The 23,491-nt window shown below is 35.1% G+C and overlaps 1 protein-coding gene across 2 annotated transcripts in view; it reads right to left on the minus strand.

The window, feature by feature from the left end:
* CEP85L (centrosomal protein 85 like) overlaps positions 1 to 23,491 on the minus strand; it is a 172,871-nt gene that overhangs the window by 76,245 nt on the left and 73,135 nt on the right. For both annotated transcript variants that reach the window (XM_058735099.1, XM_058735098.1), the window contains exon 4: positions 3,027 to 3,148. In XM_058735099.1, coding sequence (XP_058591082.1) covers positions 3,027 to 3,148 — 122 coding nt within the window. The remainder of the gene's footprint in view (positions 1 to 3,026; positions 3,149 to 23,491) is intronic.

Genomic DNA, 23,491 nt, shown 5'->3' on the forward strand with positions numbered 1-23,491 from the left:
TGAGTAATAAAATGTACAAGAAACAGTCTCTTCTGTGAGGGGGCTGGAGTCTACTGAGGAGAAACAAGCCCAGAAACAAAACTATTATTTGCAAATCATGTATATGTGGCTACTATTTGCTGATGGTACCCATGCATCTGGCAGTATTAAGATTTTTAAATACATTCACTCACTGAAGCCTCATGCTCTAAAACTCGGTATAAGAAGGGAGCTGCATAGGTAAATGCAACTAGATAAAGAAATGCGAAATTGAGCAACTTGCATTATTTTAGATTATTTCCTTAGTACCTTTCTACAGGATACAAACTTGGGAAATATATATTTTTTTAATAGATTATGTTGATAATTATACGCATTTCCTACTATCATAGACTGTTTGTGCCCCACCCCAACAAAAAATTTATATATTAAATCCCAAAGCCCAATGTGATGGTATAAGGAGATTAGGGGCCTGTGGGAGATGATTAGGTCATGAGGGCAGAGTCCTCATGAATAGAATTAGTGCCTTTATAAGAGAGGCCCCAAGGAACTCCCTCACCTCTTCCATGTGAGGTTGCAGGAAGAAGACAGCCATCTATGAAACAGAAAGAAGACCCTCACTAGACAATGAATCTTCTACTGGTGCCTTCAACTTGGACTTCTTCGTCTCCAGAACAAGGAGAAATAAGTTTCTGTTGTTTGTAAGCCACCCAGTCTACGATATTTTATTAAAGCAGCCCAAATGAACTAAGATACCTATTAACTTATTTATACCCAGTGGAACAGTAATTACAATGGTGTTTAAAAAATAATAAAAGTCAATAGATTCTGATTGTTTTGAGGGAGAGTACACCCATATTAATAAAATTCTGAATTTCAGTCTGCTTAAAAAATATTAATTTCAAGTATGTACAGTGAATTAAATTTCTAAGTGTACAAAATATATGTCCATCAGGGTCTATAATTACCCACTTATAAAATTCACTTGTACTAAAAATATCTAATACTTTTATACAGCCTTTTCATAAACTCAATCAAAACTATCTTCTAGAATCTTCATTCATTTATCAAATATGCAAGTGATGTCAGACGGGCAAGGCCTCCAGAGGGAGGGTGTCAGGCCCATGGCCAAGAGGGTTCTTAGCTTTGTGTGGGAAAGAATTTAAGAGCTAGCCATTTAGAGAAAGGGGCAGAGATTTATTAAGTGTAGAAACAAGAAAGCTGCTACTTCACAGACAACGTAGTGGTCTCTCCTCCCAGGTGAGGCAGATGGCTCCTCTTTGTCTCTAACAAAGGGTTTTATAAGTTTGTTTTAAAATTAGCTAACCATACAGAAAGGAGCGTACTCTTTAACTTTGGGTTTTTCATTCACATTGGGCAGTTTGGTTTTTCCATTGTTTTACAGTTTTGGAATTACCCACAGGGAACAATTTTAAGAATGTCCAACCTATGTGGCTTTTACCGCCGGAGGGAGTGGGGTCTTGTGGTTTTCTATGAGTCAGATCTTGTGACTCTTTTTTATGACTTGCTGACCTTCAGGTTAAGAGTCAGCCTAAAATCAAAATGGCTTTACTCTGGTCAACTTGTCTCTCAAGTCTTTCTCCCCTCCTGCCTCACAAGTATCAAACATTAAGCATATACTAAGTGCCAGGATCTGTTCAAGGTGTTGGGAACATAGTAGAGAAAAACAGTTCAGATATCCGTGCTCTAGTTACCCTCCAGTAGATACTGCTTAATAATGGTAAATTCCTAAGTAAAATCTTTTGCAACTTCAGCTATTAAATATACTTATCTTTTTAATATCTTTTAAGTTTTATTTATCTATTTTGGGGAAGAGAGCGTGTGTGTGAGCACACAGGTGGGGGAGGGGCAGAGAGAGAGGGAGAGAGAATCCCAAACAGGCTCTGTGCTGACAGCGCACACCCCGATGTGGGGCTTGAGCCCACAACTGTGAGATGATGACCTGAACCAAAATCAAGAGTCAGACACAACCGATCGAGCCACCCAGGCGCCCCTAAATATATTGAAAGATTTGAACTGGGATTTAATTTTAAGGCTAAAATGTCTACTACTTTATCTTAAATAAGCACATGAAAATAAGTAGTAACTAGCATTAAGAAAAAAATGTCTCCTCAATTTCCCCATTACTACACACACAGGTTTAACTAACCCTAAAGTATACATAACTTATGTAGAACTAACATACATCAAGGATAATATAATTAAAAATTAATGTTCATTGCTCAAAATAATCAGGAGACTGTCTATTAAGTACAAAAACTTTTTTTCAGAGCTTTGGTACTCAAAAATGCAACATTTCTGAACTGTCCCCCCAAATTTCCAAAATTCTTATCTGTAAGTCATTTAATTTTAAACATTCATGATTTTCATAGTTTCTCTGCCTTCATATCTAACACACACTAGTTAAAAGTATTAGCACTTTAAAGTAGCTTTCCAATTTGATAGTTTCCAAGTATAAAACACAAAGATACAGCCTGTAGCTCTGACAGTTCATTAGCATTGCAGCTAACTTTCTACATATAAAAAAAAAGGCAGTGGAGTTTCCAAATGAGTTACTCTAACATAAATGAAAGGATGGTAGAAAACAGAAAGAACACACCAACCCTCAGTTCTGATAGGGGTTCTTTAAGGGGGTGGGATGAGGGAGGGACAGAAATGAGACAGTGTATTTGTAAGATTGTACTTCTTTTTTTTTTTTTTTTAAATTTTTTTTTTCCAACGTTTTTTATTTATTTTTGGGACAGAGAGAGACAGAGCATGAACGGGGGAGGGGCAGAGAGAGAGGGAGACACAGAATCGGAAACAGGCTCCAGGCTCCGAGCCATCAGCCCAGAGCCTGACGCGGGGCTCGAACTCATGGACCGCGAGATCGTGACCTGGCTGAAGTCGGACGCTTAACGGACTGCGCCACCCAGGCGCCCCAGTAAGATTGTATTTCTTAAACTCTAAGTAGTAGATACCATTTGTTTTAGTAATCTACATTTCTGTGTGCCTGAAATATTTAGTAAATAAGAAAATAGACTCACCGATCAATTACAATTTCTTTCTGCCTTAGCAGTCCTTCTTTTATTTTCAGCACTGATTCCCACTTACTGAAATCCTGATAGCCAGAAGGTGAATAACTTTGACGAGAGGATCCGGTCAAAACCTGCACAAATATATTTATACTATTAGTACACTAGAAGTGTTTAAAAGAAATATTTATGTGTCATGTAATATTTTCCCAATGATTTTTATTAAAAAATGAGAAAACTCAACCGTTGTTTTTTTAAGACTGTCTGAAATCACACTTGCGAATACAACGTAACTTGAAGAATTTCAAGAAAGTTCTGAAGTAAAAGTACAAGTCTAATGAAGTAGTGACAATACAATATTTAATCTGCCTTATTACAACACTATATACAAGATTTTATTCTCATCCTGTAGAAGCTTTCTGTAAGTGAGATATTAATCACTCACTGCCTAGGAAGAAGTACAATGAAACAACGTACCATGGTTAGACTAGACAAACATTACTGGGAAGGTTTCTACAAGGAAATAAAAACAGTATCTGTAGTATGCTGACTTCAAATTGTCATCCATCACATCACATTTAATTACATTAAAATTTCAAAAGCAAAAGTATTTTCACAAAATAGTAAACATATTTAAAGAAAATATGACTTAAGCACATATGATTTGGGTGATTACTGGTCTCCAGTGTAAAGTACACAATTTAGAAAAAATCTGCTTAGAATTGAAGAGAAATTTCAAAGATTTAAAACAAATCAATACTGATAAAAGCCAATATGACAAATACCCTCAAATTTCTGAAACAAAAAAAAAGAAAACCCTAGTAAGTATGACTTAGTATAGTCAGAGATTGATTGCATCTCCTCAAAAAGATATGTTGAAGTCCTAATCCCCAAGAACCTCAAAAGGTAACCTAATTTGGAAACAGGGTCTTTACAGTAATCAAGTTAAGATGAAGTCCCCGGGGGGAGGGGGGACGCCTGGGTAGCTCAGTCAGTAAGTGTCCAACTTTGGCTCAGGTCATGATCTCACGGCTCGTGGGTTCAAGCCCCATGTCAGGCTCTGTGCTGACAGCTCAGAGCCTGGAGCCTGCTTTGGATTCTGTGTCTCCCTGTCTGCCCCTCCCCTGCTCACACTCTGTCTCTCTCTCAAAAATAAACAAACATTAAAAAAAAATTTTTTTAAGAGATTAAGTCACTGGGGTGAGCCCTAATCCAATACGATTAGGATTGGGGAATCCAGTATGATTCCCCAAACTGTGTAATGGGGAAATTTGAACACAAATTCTATGCAAAGAGATACAGAAAGAACACCATGTGAAGATGAAAGCAGAGATTGTAGTGATGCATCTAAACGTCAGCAACATAAAAGACTGCCAGCAAGCCACTAGAACTCAGCCTGGAACAGATTCTTCTTCACAGCCCACAGAAGGAACCAACTCAGCCAACACCTTGATTTTGGACTTGTAAATTTCAGAACTGTGAGACAATAAATTTGTTGTGGACGCTACCCAGTTGTGTCCTTTGTGCAGCTCTAGGACACTAATATAATTGATAAATCAAGTAGGAACATAAATTCCTTGGCAGGATAAATAATCCTATAGAAACACTCCAAAGCAACTTTAGAAGAATTCAAACATTCAGTGATATTTTTATCCTTTGTTTTCCAAAGATGCTACTGGCAAGACCTATTTCTGAATAAACCACTAATTGTGTGACATCAACTAGTCCTATATTAACCCGTTCAATTAAGATGGTTTTCAAGTATACCAGGATAGGATGTTTCAGGCAGAAGACAGAACAAGATGAACAGACTAGGAAGGACAGAAACCAGGAGACAACAGGGAACATAACTTTGTCAGATGAGCAGATATTTGGAGTGTAAGTGACACATAACAATATATAGCCAGGTTAGTCAGAGATCCTTCTCTGAATTTCATTCTTTCCTTTGCCTAACATACAACCCAGACTGATAATCAGCCATATGCCCTAGTAAAGATACATTAGTTGCTACAGTACTGAAGTGTTTTTACCGTGGTTGGTAACTAGCTGTTGTCCAAACCCCCAAAGGTCCTCTCCACTATCCAGGCCCTCCTCAGAACTCTCCATCATCCAACAAATGAAGAGTTACTTCTTGACATTAAAAGGGGCCTTCACTATGCTCCATCCATAAACGGCATCCTTTCTGATTGGATGGTTCCCTGAAGTAGTCAACCCTCCAAAAATTTTCCATCTCAGAACTACCTACCAGCTTGTATTTAGTTGGCAGAACTGAAATTCAAACAGGGGCACCCCAACAAAAGAGCATGTGCTCTTAAGGAAATTGTTACACTGCTTCTACTACGGCCTAAATAAGGTATTCACAAAATATCCTATCATCACAAGAGCTGAAAACATTTTTGATAGTAACTGCTCTTAGGAGCTAAAAGAGAATTCCGCACCATAAACAATATTGCTGAAATTATGAGAAAGTCTCTACTTATTGCAACTCCATATTACTTAATGACTACCAATTTAGTGGGTTAAGTCACTTGATTAAATTTATTTTGTCAAATTATAGCTCAAACAGGAATTCATTAAAACTAGTAAAAGCTGATAAGCAAAATAAAAAACCATCTCAACAATTCCAAAACTCAATGTAAGATTTGGAAATTATCAAATTAATGATTTGGTAAGCCATTTGTGCTATAATACTAAACATTTCATTTATTTGATGACTAAAAATGAATATACACTTTACATATATATTGAGTTATATATTAATATCCTGATGCCAGTAGACAGATATTTTAAATAATGGTTTTTGTATATTGTTACCATACCTAACAAAAAAAAATCTCAGGTATAGTTTCTTCTTCCAAAGACTTAAGAAAGGTTCCTCCATTTCTGATTACCACATGTCAGGAATGACTGATACTATAATACTGAAGCTATGTTTACCTTCTATATCTTGTTCCTATTTCAATAAGACAAATGCCCACAGCTCAAAAAAGTAAAAAAAAAAAAAAAAAGTAAAAACAACAACGACAACAACACAAAAGCCCAGGCAAGAGATGATGAACTACTCTACTCTTGATATGTCTTCTGCTAAAGAATTTCCCTATGGCTGACAACTTCCCAGTGAGAAGGCTTTTCTTGTTTTGAAACACTTCTTGGTATCAAGAAAGAGAGTAAAGAGAATGAAAAAAGTAGGTTTGCAAGAGAAAAGCAAATAACAATAGTTTTGAAGAGAAAAGCAAATAATGATACTGCCTGGCTTAGAGCACCTGAATCATTGGCAGAATGGACTGCTAAAGCACTTACCAAATACTTCCATGAATATACACAAAACAACATGAAAATTTATTCTTCTGATTTGTAGCTCCCTTGATCTAAACTCTCTGGAAAACAAATCAAAATTGAGCTATGAAACTGAGCAAACAGAAATAAAGGGAAAAAAAGAACAGCTTCCCTTACAACAAAGATGCATTAACATTTAAAAATTGCTAAAAGAGTAAATATTAAGTTTCATAATGGAGTGCCTGGCTAGCTCCGCTGGTCAAGTGTCCCACTCTTGATTTTGGCTCAGGTCACGATCTCATGATTCATTAGATCAAGTCCCATGTCAGGCTCTACGCTAACAGCGTGGAGTTTGCTTGGGATTCTCTCCCTCTCTCTCTTCCCCTCCTGCGCTCACTCTGTCTCTCAAAATAAATTTGGTACAAAATAATCCTATGCTAACTTCTGTCAGATTCTCTTTTAGCCTTGCCAAGACTGAAGTCTGAACTGCTTCAAGTTATTTTCATCAGTTGTATGGTGACAGATGGTAACTGGACATAATGGTGACCATTTCATAGCATATACAAATATCAAATGATTATGTTATACACCTGAAACTAATATAATGTTAAATGTCAATTATACCTCATTTTTTAAAAAATGCAACAAAGAATTACCAAATCAGCAGCATGATAGTCTTCCTTACTGAACCTTAACTCTAACTCATGAAAGATTAAAAAGAAGAACAAAATCTGACACAACTAAATGTTATAGGTAAACTTAAAAGCAATTTTTAAATTTCATTAGTTGTTCCTTTCCTTTAATAGTAAAGCATTGTTTATATTCTATGCAAAATCATAAAGGTACAGGGGTGCCTGGGGGGCTCGATCAGTTAAGTGTCTGATTCTTGATTTTGGCTCAGGTCATGAGATCAAGCCGCAGTTTTAAATATTTGTAGTCTCATATATATACTACACATATACAATATGAGCCCTGTGTCAGGACAAGCTCATGCTTGTGCTCTCTCTCAATATAAATGAATGAATGAGTGAATGAATGAATGAATGAAATGAAATGAAATAAATTTTTAAAAAATCATAAAGGTACAATGGCTGCCTTGCTAGTTGAGACTTCACAATATGATTTTTTTACAAAATCTTTTAAAACTCTACTTCAGGTCGAATTTTATAACTTTGTTTAATATGGTTTTATTATATAATGATAGGACCTTGTTATAAAAGCCTTAGATGAAAAAAGTCTCCATAATTGTCATTTTTAATGATAGGCATATATAAACAAAATATTTTATGACATAGGAAAATTATATGAAATTTAAAAATCAGGGCTCATAATTAAAGTTTTATTGGAACATAGCCATGTTCATTCTTTTATATATTATCTATGGCGCTTTCCCCATCAAAGTTGGGTAGTTGCAAAAGAGACTGCATCTCTCTCTCTCTCTCTCATATATATGCAAAGAATACTTAAACTGTATTTAACAGTTTTTACTGTTAAATAGTTAAATACATTAAACTACTGTTTAATAATTAAACAGTAAATACATTAAACTACTGTTAAATAGTTAAAACAGTTAAAATACTGTTTTTACTGTATTTAAAGTATATACAGCATATCAATAAATCTAAAATTTTACATGAAATTGCAAACTTTTTGAGAAAATAACAATTACCAAAAGTGAGTCTACTACTTATTACATCAGGTAGTAATTTTATAGGTAGTTTCTACCTAAATGTTAAGAAAAGATAAAACAGTGCAAGAGAAAAATTTTTGAGAAACACAGTAAGGGAAGGCTTGAAGAATAATAATAAAGCATGTTATAAACTAAGAAGATTTAAAATACACTTCGCAGCAAATGCAGAAATTCACATTAAAACAGTACCACCATTTTAAAAACACACTTCTAAATAATACATAGGTTGACTGAATGAAATTGAAAATATATCAGAATTTGTGAGATGTAGCTAACACAGGACCAAGAAAAGAATTTATAGCACTAAATCATTAAATTAGAGAAATGGTCTCAACTCAGTGATCTAAACTCCCATCTTCAGAAACTACAAAATATACGCCAAAGAAACCAGATGGAAGAAAACAAGGGTAAGAACAGAAATCCACTAGGTTTTTTTGTTTTTTGTGGTTTTTTTAACATTCATTTTTGAGAGACGGAGCGTGAATGAGGGAGGGGCAGAGAGAGATGGAGACCCAGAATCTAAAGCAGGCTCCAGGCTCTGAGCTGTCAGCACAGAGTGAAACTCATGAACTGCAAGATCATGACCTGAGCTGAAACAGACACTTAACTGATTGAATCACCCAGAAGCCCAGAAATCCACTAGGTTTAAAACATGAAAACAAATACACAAAGGTCAATGGGGCCAAAAAAATGCAAATTCTTTCAATAAAATTGATAAAACTGGCTAGACTGAAAAAGAAAAAAGGGAGAAGATGCAAATGACCAATATTAGGAATGAAACAAAAGATATCACTACAGATCCGGTAGATATGAAGAAAAAAAAAAAAAACGGGAATTATTAGGAGGAACTCTACACACACAAATTGAACCACCAGTGAAATGGGCAAACTTCTCAAAGAGTACAAACTATCAAAATGCATCCAGTATGAACTGGATCATTGAATAGCTCTGAAACTATAAGAGTAACTGAATGTAGAGATTAAAAACAACAACAAAACTCCTGAAAAAAGAAATCTCTAGGCAAACAGTTTCATTGTAGAATTCCACTGAACATTTAAAGAATTAACACCAATCTTCCACAAACTCACAAGAGTGAACATTTCCCCATGCATTTTATGAGATCGGCAATATTACTCTGATATCAAAGCCAGAGAAAACAGGAAAAAGAAAACTACAGATCATCATCCCTCATAAACATAAATATAAAAATTCTTAACAAAATCAATTAAAATAGACATATGGATAATATGACCTAGGTTTACCACAGGAATGCAACTTACCACATTAATAGAATAATTTTTAAAACCTACTAAAATAACTTTACCAAGGTTGCACAATTCAAGAGCAACATAAAAATAATCATAATTCTATGTGTCACATATAAACAATTACAAATTTAATTTTTTTAATATAATTTATATCCATGAGATAAAAACTTTAACAATACACATGGCAAGATCTGTACATTGAAAACTATAAAATATCACTAAAACATTATGAAAAACTATTTTTTAAAAAGGAGAGATGCGGGGCGCCTGGGTGGCGCAGTCGGTTAAGCGTCCGACTTCAGCCAGGTCACGATCTCGCGGTCTGTGAGTTCGAGCCCCGCGTCAGGCTCTAGGCTGATGGCTCGGAGCCTGGAGCCTGTTTCCGATTCTGTGTCTCCCTCTCTCTCTGCCCCTCCCCCGTTCATGCTCTGTCTCTCTCTGTCCCAAAAATAAATAAACAACGTTGAAAAAAAAAATATTTTAAAAAGGAGAGATGTACTTCACTATTAAGATATCATTTGTCTCTACACTGATTTATAGATTAATCACAAACCAAATTAAAATCCAAGCAGATGTTTTAGAAGTTGACAAGTTGATTCTAAAATTTCTGTGGAAATTTAAGAAAGTTAAGAGCTTACAATATTTGATTTCAAGACTTATTATTATAAAGCTGCAATATTCATGAGGGTGTGGTATTAACATAAAGATAGATGAATGGAACAGAATAAAGATCTACAACAGACCTACCCATAATGGTCAACTGATCTTTTTTCCTTTTGTTTAATTAAATTTTTGAGATAATTATAGATACACATACAGTTATAAGAAATAATGCAGTGAGCTCCCATGTATACTTACCCAGCTTCTCTAATGGTAATGTTTTGCAAAACTCTATCACCACCAGAATATTGACACAGCCAAGATGCAAAACATTTCCATCACCACAAAAGAATTCTTCTCATTGGCCTTCACCCCCCCACCAGTTTTATATAGATTTAACCTACACAATGTTAAATAACATTAATATATTATTTATTATAAAACATTAAATATTATTATTTAAATATTATTTAACATTGTGTACATTGTGTAGGTTTAAGACATGCAACTGCTGAATTGATAATGACCCCAATAGAGTTAGCTAACACCTTCACCACCTAACAAAATTACTATGTTTGTTTTTCCTTGTGGGGAGAACATTTAAGATCTACTCTTTTGGTACATTTCAAGTATATCATACAGTATTATTAACTATAATAACCATGCTGTACATCAAATTTCCAGACTTAATTTCTCTTATAATTTTTTAGTCTATACTTTTTTTCCAATATATGAAATTTATTGTCAAATTGGTTTCCATACAACACCCAGTGTTCATCTCAAAAGGTGCCCTCCTCAATACCCATCACCCACCCTCCCCTCCCTCCCACCCCCCCATCAACCCTCAGTTTGTTCTCAGTTTTTAAGAGTCTCTTATGCTTTGGCTCTCTCCCACTCTAACCTCTTTTTTTTTTTTCCTTCCCCTCCCCCATGGGTTTCTGTTAAGTTTCTCAGGATCCACCTAAGAGTGAAAACCTACGGTATCTGTCTTTTTCTGTATGACTTATGTCACTTAGCATAACACTCTTCATCCAGTTCTATCCACGTTGCTACAAAAGGCCATATTTCATTCTTTCTCATTGCCACATAGTACTCCATTGTGTATATAAACCACAATTTCTTTATCCATTCATCAGTTGATGGACATTTAGGCTCTTTCCATAATTTGGCTATTGTTGAGAGTGCTGCTATAAACATTGGGGTACAAGTGCCCCTATGCATCAGTACTCCTGTATCCCTTGGGTAAATTCCTAGCAGTGCTATTGCTGGGTCATAGGGTAGGTCTGTTTTTAATTTTCTGAGGAACCTCCACACTGTTTTCCAGAGCGGCTGCACCAATTTGCATTCCCACCAACAGTGCAAGAGGGTTCCCGTTTCTCCACATCCTCTCCAGCATCTACAGTCTCCTGATTTGTTCATTTTAGCCACTCAGACTGGTGTCAGGTGGTATCTGAGTGTGGTTTTGATTTGTATTTCCCTGATGAGGAGTGACACTGAGCATCTTTTCATGTGCCTGTTGGCCATCTGGATGTCTTCTTTAGAGAAGTGTCTATTCATGTTTTCTGCCCATTTCTTCACTGGGTTATTTGTTTTCTGGCTGTGGAGTTTGGTGAGCTCTTTATAGATTTTGGATACTAGCCCTTTGTCTGATATGTCATTTGCAAATATCTGTTCCCATTCCATTGGTTGCCTTTTAGTTTTGTTGGTTGTTTCCTTTGCTGTGAAGCTTTTTACCTTCATAAGGTCCCAGTAGTTCATTTTTGCTTTTAATTCCCTTACCTTTGGGGATGTGTCAAGTAAGAAATTGCTACGACTGAGGTCAGAGAGGTCTTTTCCTGCTTTCTCCTCTAGGGTTTTGATGGTTTCCTGTCTCACATTCAGGTCCTTTATCCATTTTGAGTTTATTTTTGTGAATGGTGTGAGAAAGTGGTCTAGTTTCAATCTTCTGCATGTTGCTGTCCAGTTCTCCCAGCACCATTTGTTAAAGAGACTGTCTTTTTTCCATTGGATGTTCTTTCCTGCTTTGTCAAAGATTAGTTGGCCATACGTTTGTGGGTCTAGTTCTGGGGTTTCTATTCGATTCCATTGGTCTATGTGTCTGTTTTTGTGCCAATACCATGCTGTCTTGATGATGACAGGTTTGTAGTAGAGGCTAAAGTCTGGGATTGTGATGCCTCCTGCTTTGGTCTTCTTCTTCAAAATTACTTTGGCTATTCGGGGCCTTTTGTGGTTCCATATGAATTTTAGGATTGCTTGTTCTAGTTTTGAGAATGCTGGTGCCATTTTGATTGGGATTGCATTGAATGTGTAGATAGCTTTGGGTACTATTGACATTTTGACAATATTTATTCTTCTAATCCATGAGCACAGAATGTTTTTCCATTTCTTTATATCTTCTTCAATTTCCTTCATAAGCTTTCTATAGTTTTCAGCATATAGATCTTTTACATCTTTGGTTAGATTTATCCCTAGGTATTCTATGCTTCTTGGTGCAACTGTGAATGGGATCAGTTTCTTTGTCTTTCTGTTGCTTCATTATTAGTGTATAAGAATGCAACTGATTTCTGTACATTGATTTTGTATCCTGCAACTTTGCTGAATTCATGTATCAGTTCTAGCCGACTTTTGGTGGAGTCTATCAGATTTTCCATGTATAATATCATGTCATCTGCAAAAAGTGAAAGCTTGACTTTATCTTTGCCAATTTTGATGCCTTTGATTTCCTTTTGTTGTCTGATTGCTGATGCTAGAACTTCCAACACTATGTTAAACAACAGCGGTGACAGTCGACATCCCTGTCGTGTTCCCGATCTCAGGGAAAAAGCTCTCAGTTTTTCCCCATTGAGGATAATGTTAGCTGTGGGCTTTTCATAAATGGCTTTTATGATGTTTAAGTATGTTCCTTCTATCCCGACTTTCTGAAGGGTTTTTATTAAGAAAGGGTGCTGAATTTTGTCAAAGGCCTTTTCTGCATCGATTGACAGGATCATATGGTTCTTCTCTTTTTTTGTTGTTAATGTGATGTATCACGTTGATTGATTTGCGAATGTTGAACCAGCCCTGCATCCCAGGAATGAATCCCACTTGATCATGGTGAATAATTCTTTTTATATGGTGTTGAATTCGATTTGCTAGTATCTTATTGAGAATTTCTGCATCCATATTCATCAGGGATATTGGCCTGTAGTTCTCTTTTTTTATTGGGTCTCTGTCTGGTTTAGGAATCAAAGTAATACTGGCTTCATAGAATGAGTCTGTACTTTTTGGCCAACATCTCTTCACTTCCCCACCCCTCAGTCTTTGGTAACCACCATTCTAGTCTGTTTCTATGAGTGTGGCTTTTTTAGATTACACATAAAACTGACATCATAAAGCATTTGTCTTTCATTGAATTCACTAACCAAAAGAAGTGAAACCTTATGTCTACAAAGACCTGTAGGCAAATGTGCATTGATAATTACCCCAAACTAGAAACAATCTGTATGTCCATTAAATCGACAAATGGTATGAACAAACTGTCCTACATCTATAAAATGCAATAGGACTCAACAATAAAACAAATGATGTATGCAACACATGGATGAATCACAAAAACATTACACTGAGTGAAAGAAGCCATACTCAAAAGGTTACACACTGGTGGATTTTATTTATATGATATCTGGAAAGAGCAAATCTATGGAGACAGGAATCAGATCACTGGTTGCCAGAGCTGGGATTGGGTGTTGACTACAAAAGGGAAAAAGGTAACTTTCTGGGGTGATAGAAATGTTGTACAACATGACTATTAAGATATACATGTCTATATACATTTTTCAAGACTCAAACTATACATTTTTAAAGGTTCAATTTCACTGTATATAAGTTACATCTCATAATTCTATTTAAAATAGGTGCATTTTGTTTCTTAATATCTCAATAAAATTGATTTTTCTAAAAATAGTTACAAGTAAATATGTACATATATCCCATTCAACAATACTAGAAGTAAAAAGAATTTATCATAAATTTGAAACAATCCAAATGTGTGTCAACAAATACTCAGTATGTTCTATAGGTATAGAGCATAATACTACACAGCAATAAAACAGATACTCAACACATGGATGAGATTCAGAGACATTATATGAGGCCAAAGAATTCAGATAAAGAACCATACATATTCAATGATAATAAAAGCCAGAACAGTGAAGATGCATGGGATGTTACTACACTATACACACAAAGAGGGTCATGTTAAATTTATTGGGCATTGGAAATTTTTATATCTTCACTTGAGTGGTGTATATACATTATTAAACAGAATCTTCACTTGAGTGGAGTGTATACATTATTAAATAGAATGAAGTTATTATTACACGGTAAGACCAATTACAGTTATATACTTTACTGTATATATGTTAGACTTCAACAAAAACAAATATATACACAAAAACCATACATATTACCTACATTTTATTTCTCTTTCTCCCATAGAGTAGGGCTAAGGGGAAATGAAGGCCTTGTTTGCTAGGGGAGAATACTTAAGTACTCAAAGGTACACTGTAGAGAATACAATATACTATCCTGAGTATTATTTCGTATCTCTTCTTCACTTTGGGGCTATCTTACATCTACAAATAATCAAGAGATAAAACACCAGATGAAGTAAATACAGTACACCAAGAATGCAAGAACAAACTGATAATGAAGGGTAGCAGAATATGCCACCCCATTATTTTGAGCCACAGGCACTTAAAAACAGCAAATGTTGGGAGAGGCTTTCTCTGAACTCCATTATCTGCCTAAAGACAGATCCTCCAAAAAGATCTCAATTATCATAAATCCCCTCCCTGGAAACTTCATCAACCAGGGGAGGACTGACACTTATCATGGAAGATGAGACTTGTAACAGACACTGACTGCACCCAGAGAAACTTTCTCACAGACTATCATAGCTCCCATCTATTCTTCTTAGGGCCCATGCATCTTTCCTAAAAATCATTTACTCTCCCCTTAGAGGCCTATATCCTACCCCTACTTTCCTCATTAAAATATTTAATCCTGAATTCTAAATCTGCTTCTTAATGACTTACTCATTTTCCCCTATGTATCTTCCATGGGTATATGACATATACATACTGATAAACCTGTTTTTCTCTTATTAATCTGTCTTTTACTACAATAGTCTCAGCCAAGAACTCAGAAAGGTGGAGGAAAAATTATTTTTCCTTCCCTACAACAACCTACAAACTGATTCTTAAGAGTTGTTAATACTCCACAACAAAGAAGGCTTCTTTTAAGACAGAGGACAACTTGGTTATGCGTCCGACTTCAGCCAGGTCACGATCTCGCGGTCTGTGAGTTCGAGCCCCGCGTCAGGCTCTGGGCTGATGGCTCGGAGCCTGGAGCCTGTTTCCGATTCTGTGTCTCCCTCTCTCTCTGCCCCTCCCCCGTTCATGCTCTGTCTCTCTCGTCCCAAAAATAAATAAAAAACGTTGAAAAAAAAAATTTTTTTTAAAAAAAAGACAGAGGACAACCTGCTCCCTCATATGAAGAGAGGAAAATATTTTATATTCAAATAACCTCTCCCCTATTACCCATTAGTAACACATTTTTATCCCAAGTAGTTAGAAAACAATGAAGAATTTCTATTCTATAAAATCATAACTGGACATGAGAGGCATAGTATTTTGTGGCAATTATATATTGTTAGTAAAATACACATTTTTACCATATTCCAGAAAACATAGGTACTGCTTTGATAGAAGGTGAATAAGACACACTGAAGAGAGTTTTGAATATTTCTAGAAAAAAATATATATTAAAATTCACATATCAATAAAATAGAAAATTACTGTTGTGATATTGTTCTACTTAGAATTTCAAATAGTCACGTTTCTATGTGACTATAGCCAATATAAGTAATCAAGGAGACATTGATAACTTCATATATTGTTTATATTTATAGGCTATGAATAATAATAAAACTTTAACTAGACATGAACATTAAATCTAAAAGATAATTATAAAGGCACGTAACTGTGTGAGCTAATTTGAAATATAGAACAGAAAGGATGTCATCAAAGTAATAAACATTTCAAAATCTGTGCAGGTCAAACAAGGACACTTTTCACAAGTAAACATTTTTCAGACATATTTGGGATTAAAAAGTATTTTATATTCAAATTACCAAACTCAAGGAAAAAGTAGAATTTACCTAAAAATGCCTAAGATACATTATTGCAATTGTGCTTTACAGAAGAAAACAGTAATTTCCTGGTCAAAGAAGAATCATCACTCTTCTGCATCTAGACCACAACCACCCAGATTTATAGACCCATAATACATATATAGGCATTTCTTATTGTAAACAGCCAATTCCACTCTCATAATTGAATAGAGATAGCAGGCATCCACAACCCCAAATACATGCTACTTAGATGAAATCCAGATGCTGTGAAAACTTGCCAAAATATGTCACTTAATGGTCAAACATGCTTCTAAAATAAGCGTACCATACTGCAGCTGAAAATAGCTCAAAATTCTTTGGCCTCAGCTTGGACAAATACTGTTAAACTTAGATAATCTAGTGCTACCACACTTAACTGCAACACAGCCTCTGCAATTCTTCAAGTTCATTATCTATCCTTCATTTGCCTTTGTTCCTTAGCTCGTTTGTTCATCACTCATAACATGTCATACAACACAGTAAATCTTCCTGTTTCTTGGAATTGGTCTATCTGAAGCAATATCCTACAAGTGCTTTTTGGTAAAACAATCATGATACTTCACCCAAAAGTAAATTCACAAAACTCAGTAAGGAAGATGAAAAAAACCTACTAATTACATAGAATTCAGACAACTTCTATTCACCAAGAGTAGGAAAAACATGAATTATATGATTACTTAGAAAAAAACCCCTGCACATTAAAATAAAATTAATATATTATATACTATATTATTACTAAAAGAAATGTGCACTTATTTAAAAATCTATATCTTAAAGCCCATGTAATTATTTAGAGGGTATTACTACAAATTTTCTCTAACAAAATTCAAACCAAAAGATCATATTTAAAAAACATTCTATCTATAACCTCTTCCTAGTGAACAACTATAAACCTAAGTCTGCATCTTGACTTCTGAAATTTAAATTATAGAAGGAACTGCATTTTAATAATCTCATTATTTCTTCAATTTGTCTTTATTACTAATTCTATAATGCTAGCTATCTTTGCCATCCTAATATGCTTTACTAAATAATAATGCAAATATACTGAGTTACTTCAAGGGTAAACCCTGAAAAAAATTGTAAGAAGAAACTGATGACAGGAAAGGAATACACACCTATATATCTTAAAAATACATGTGCCTGAAAATAATGAGAATCCCAAAAATATTACCTATTTCCACCCTGCTAAACAACCAAATTACTATTAAATTAACTTTTCTTTTAGAAGAAGTGACATTTTTCCTCTCAAAGATCAAACTGCTTTATGTGCGATCTTTGTTAGTGTTACCATGTTTTCAGAAAATGCCAACTGGGTGGCTCAGTAGGCCGAGCGTCCAACTTCCACTCAGGTCATGACCTCACAGTTCCTGAGTTCTAGCCTCACACCAGGCTTGCTCTTGTTGGCCTGCCAATGCAGAGCCGTCTTCGGATCCTCTGCCCCTCCCCTGCCTGTGCTCTGTCAAAATTAAATAAATGCTTAAAAATAAATAATTAATAAAAATGCCAGCAAAGGAATGATCCACCATGAAACATGATGTCATTACAGTCATAATTCAAAAGTGAAGGGAGAAATGGTACATCCAAGATTAAGGAGCAAATCATTTTCCTTAAGTAAATCAATTAGAAGACTAAAAAAAAAAATAATAAAGCTTAAGTCTTCAAATTTAATCATTAAAACAGAATGTAGCCTTATCCAAACCCTTTATAATTTACTTTTTAAAAATTTAAGATGAAATATATTAACAGCAGAATTTAATAAATTTAATTTAATTGTAATTAATAAACCTGACAGCTTCAGCTTTGGTAACCAATCTGAAAAAAAATTAAAAAAAAAAAGTATATATATATATATATATATATATATATATATATATATATATATATATATAAAACTGATAATTTATGAAAGGGATACTGCATGAAATGGAAATGGAAAGAAGTCTATCAAAATGAGATATTTAATATAATGTGGGTCTATCTGGGATCTTAGCCAAGGGTATATTTAGCAAATATACACACTATAGAACCAGAATCTACTAAAACAGAACTGTAACACAAGCACTAACAAATTTCATTTATTTTTAAAAGCAGGTTACCAAAATATGTTTTATTCAAGTTGTTTATCGTATTTTACCATCAAGAGATAAAAGAAAAATACATAATAGATGTGTTTTAGGACCAAAGCACTGTCTACATTATTTTAAAATGTACAAAAGGATTTTTCTAAAAGGACAAAAACAACTGTTAATGATGGTTATCTTGCGGAGAGAGAGGAAGGAGGCTTTTACTTTGCATCAGTTGGATTATTTGACTTTGCTTACCATCCATATACTTTTTTCTTTTCTAACAGTACAGCTATGGGCCATTCCATGTTTTCTTTTCCTAGATGTTAAAAATACTGTTTTTAAAAAATATTTCAAAGGTTGACAATGGAAAATATTCTCAGGGCAGAGTTGTTGAGAGGAATTAGAGTCCTCTCTATGTTAGAGCATAAAACATGAGCAAGTTGATTGCTATTCAATTTAAATATCCCTTCACATTGTTTTCTAAAAATTGTTAGAATCAAAAATATCAGAATTTTTTAAAATCCTGAGTCCAGTTCAACACCTGGCCCACAGCACACAATCAGCCAAAAGAATATGAATAACTACAGTCCTTCAAGTATATTTTTCAGACATCAAAACAATTTGTAAATATTTCCAACAGCACAAACAGGTATTATAATTAGAGTATCACAACAGTAATTATGACAGTGGTTCCTTTCCCAGTTTAATCTGGATCATAAGCCATGCCCTATTCTTTTATAATCTCTGCTACTCAGCACAGAACTTGTGCTAAATACTGAGTGATCTAAAAATTTATAATTACTTGGGGCGCCTGGGGTGGCTCAGTCGGTCAAGCGGCTGACTTCGGCTCAGTTCATGATCTCAAGGGTTCGTGAGTTCGAGCCCTGCTTCGGGCTCTGTGCTGACAGCTCAGAGCCTGGACTCTTCTTCGGATTCTGTGTCTCCCTCTCTCTCTGCCCCTCCCCTGCTCACACTCTGTCTCTCTCTCTCTCTCTCAAAAATAAACAAACATTTTAAAAAACTAAAATTTAATAATTACAAAAAGCTATCATCTCTCAAATTATGACTACTTAAAATCTCATTATATTTAATAGCAATAATATACATTATAAAAAGAAATATATACACTTTAAAGATTATAGTTCAAAGATCAGTTCATAAACTTACATATGAATAAAAATATTTTCCTGCCCTTGATGTCTAGCCTCATTTCTTTCAGACCCAGCAAATCTATGAATAATCCACATAACTAATTTTATTTTGCATTTTAGAGATAAATTTGAAACACAGTCTTCAGTGGCCATACTGCATTCTATGTTGACAATATGAAGTCTTAAAAGCACATTTGGTCTCTAACATTTATGACACAGATTTACAATTATACAAATATTTTCAGATATTTATTTTAAAACATTTTTAAGATATTTATTTTTTCAAGATAGATTTAAAAACATCAATATAGTAATGCTGGAGTCAACAATCAATTCTTCAAATATCCATGATCCCAACTAAACAATAAACCTATAAAAATGAATACATTAAAAAGAGAGGCTCATGAACAACTGTGCCAAAATTATCCTCTTGATAACAATATTAGGGCTGGTCCTAAAACCCACCTATCACCTTTGATCAGTTATTCAAAGGCAAATGAAAACAGCAGATGATGAGCTACTCACATCCTTTTGCTTTGTTACATGAGCCTTCAATTTGGAGACGGGTTTAAGGAGGAAGTACAGATGTACTGAGTTGTATCAAAACCAATGCACAACTGTACAACTCTCATTAAATTACAGATAAAAAGTTACAATACCTAGTGGCACCTGGGTGGCTCAGTCAGTTGAGCAGCTGACTCTTGATTTTGGCTGAGGTCATGATCTCATGGTTCATGAGTTCCAGCCCTGACTCATGAGTTCAAGTCTCATGTGCAGAGCTTGCTTGGAGTTTTTCTCTCTCTCCCTCTCTTTCTGCCCCTCCCCCATTCAATTGCTTGGGCTTTCCAAAATAAATAAACTTAAAAAATTTTCTCCTTAAAAAAAAGTTACAATGCCTACACAAGAAGTTGAGCTTATTAATCTTTTCCACTGGGACATTTTATAGCTCTTGCTTTATAAGATAAACATGAACTCCACTTTTCAAAATCCCCTTCACATAACCTTTTCAAGAATGCATCTATGCTGAAAAATCAAGAGCTAATTGCATTTGTATTCCAACAACTTCAAGAGGTCTTAATACACAATTGAAGAACAGAAGCTATTTTTTTTCCTTCCCCTCCCCCATGGTCTTCTGTTAAGTTTCTCAGGATCCACCTAAAAGTGAAAACCTATGGTATCTGTCTTTCTCTGTATGACTTATTTCACTTAGCATAACACTCTTCATCCAGTTCTATCTACGTTGCTACAAAAGGCCATATTTCATTCTTTCTTATTGCCACATAGTACTCCATTGTGTATATAAACCACAGTTTCTTTATCCATTCATCAGTTGATGGACATTTAGGCTCTTTCCATAATTTGGCTATTGTTGAGAGTGCTGCTATAAACATTGGGGTACAAGTGCCCCTATGCATCAGTACTCCTGTATCCCTTGGGTAAATTCCTAGCAGTGCTATTGCTGGGTCACAGGGTAGGTCTATTTTTAATTTTTTGAGGAACCTCCACACTGTTTTCCAGAGTGGCTGCACCAATTTGCATTCCCACCAACAGTGCAAGAGGGTTCCCGTTTCTCCACATCCTCTCCAGCATCTACAGTCTCCTGATTTGTTCATTTTAGCCACTCAGACTGGTGTCAGGTGGTATCTGAGTGTGGTTTTGATTTGTATTTCCCTGATGAGGAGTGACACTGAGCATCTTTTCATGTGCCTGTTGGCCATCTGGATGTCTTCTTTAGAGAAGTGTCTATTCATGTTTTCTGCCCATTTCTTCACTGGGTTATTTGTTTTTCGGGTGTGGAGTTTGGTGACTTCTTTATAGATTCTGGATACTAGCCCTTTGTCTGATACGTCATTTGCAAATATCTGTTCCCATTCCATCGGTTGCCTTTTAGTTTTGTTGGTTGTTTCCTTTGCAGTGCAGAAGCTTTTTATCTTCATGAGGTCCCAGTAGTTCACTTTTGCTTTTAAATCCCTTGCCTTTGAAGATGTGTCAAGTAAGAAATTGCTGCGACTCAGGTCAGAGAGGTTTTTTCCTGCTTTCTCCTCTAGGGTTTTGATGGTTTCCTATCTCACATTCAGGTTCTTTATCCATTTTGAGTTTATTTTTGTGAATGGTGTTAAGAAAGTGGTCTAGTTTCATTCTTTCTTCTGCATGTTGCTGTCCAGTTCCCCCAGCATCATTTGTTAAAGAGACTGCCTTTTTTCCATTGGCTATTCTTTCCTGCTTTGTTAAAGATTAGTTGGCCATACTTTTGTGTGTCCAATTCTGCCGGAGTCTCTATTCTATTCTATTGGTTTATGTGTCTGTTTTTGTGCCAATACCATGCTGTCTTGATGATTACAGCTTTAGTTTTTTTTTTAACCTTTTTTTAAATGTTTATTTATTTTTGAGAGAGACAGAGACAAAGTGTGAGTAGGGGAGGGACAGAGAGAAAGGGAGACACAGAATCTGAAGCAGGCTCCAAGCTCTGAGCTATCAGCACAGAGCCCAAAGCGGGGCTCGAACCCACAAACCATGAAATCACGACCTGAGCCAGTCAGACACTTAACCGACTGAGCCACCCAGGCACCCCAATTACAGCTCTGTAGTAGAGGCTAAAGTCTGGGATTGTGATGCCTCCCACTTTGGTCTTCTTCTTCAATATTGCTTTGGCTATTTGGGGTCTTTTGTGGTTCCATACAAATTTTAGGATTGCTTGTTCTAGCTTCGAGAAGAATGCTGGTGATTGGGATTGCACTGAATGTGTAGATTGCTTTGGGCACTATTGACATTTTAACAATATTTATTCTTCCAATCCATGAGCACAGAAAAAAAAAAAGTTAGAGAGGGAGAGAGCCAAACCATAAGAGACTCTTAAAAACTGAGAATAAACTGAGGGTTGATGGGTGGTAGGAGGAAGGGGAAAGTGGGTGATGGGCATTGAGGAGGGCACCTGTTGGGATGAGCACTTGTATGGAAACCAATTTGACAATAAATTTCATATTAAAAATAAATAAATAAAACCTACTCTCAGAACTCATCTTGTAGTTCTGAGAAGAAATGAAAAAAAACAAAACAGAAGCTATTATATTTTAGAGATTCTCACCTAAGGCAAAGACTTCTCTTAAATGTTGATATTATCAATGTCTTTCTATGAAAGCTCAGACCTAAATTAGGGTAAGGTTATCTCTCCCATCCTTAGTGCAGGGGCACAGTTCAAGAGGCCACCTGATCTAAACTAAAAGTGTTACTCTTTCAGCAGGTAGGGTGGCCATTCACATCATTCTGAATATTTACCAGTTTGCGTCTAACCCTCAACCAAAAAGTTCCTGTTCTTAGGTCATTTTCTGAAAGAAGTTCATCTAATTAAAAGGAAATGCTATCAACTAAATACCTAAATTTTGAAAATTATTAAATTGGATTTCACACAAATCAAATTCATTTAAGACCTTGATCATCCTTGAATAGACTAACAGTTAAAACATGTTTACAGAGCCAGGAGACTGAAAAGGACAAAGAAAGATATCAGGTTTACTTATAAAGATGTTCATCACAGTGTTTTTATGGTTTACAATGGAAAAAATTATAAATCACTAAAACCACAAAAGAGACTAATTCAATAAATTAGGTCACATTTATATGCAAAAATAACAGTCATTAAAATTTATAATATATATTGTAATATATAATAACATCAAAGATGCCCAAATTAATAAATAAAAATTATTCTTCAATGAATATGTGTTGATTTCTTGTAAGAGTCTTTTAAAATATAAGATGCATAAAGACATCCTTTACCCAGTAAACCTGTTTGACTAAAAGAATGAATTAGAAACCAATATGTAAAATTTACATGTTTACATGTTTAATTATTTTAACAGAACTAATATAAATGGCCTTTAAAAATAAGCACATTTTTTGGGGGTGTTTGGATGGCTCAGTCAGTTAAGTGTCTGACTCTTGATTTCAGCTCAGGACCATGCATGATCTCATTTTCACTGAATCTCAAAGAAATCAGTTTGTCTGAAACCTCAGAGGGTCTCTATTCTCACTTCTCCATTGTTCCTTCAACTTATCCTTTTAAAAGCTCATTTATAATAATGGTAAAATAATATTCTAAATATCCATTAAATTTAACTTTTAAGGGATAAGCAGTATAAGGAGAACAGAAAAAATAAATCAGCCTCTATTCATGAAGTTCATGGCAAAGAAAACAAATACACCCATTAAATA

This window comes from Neofelis nebulosa, chromosome 6 (genome assembly GCF_028018385.1).
Source record: "Neofelis nebulosa isolate mNeoNeb1 chromosome 6, mNeoNeb1.pri, whole genome shotgun sequence".
Taxonomy (NCBI): domain Eukaryota; kingdom Metazoa; phylum Chordata; class Mammalia; order Carnivora; family Felidae; genus Neofelis; species Neofelis nebulosa.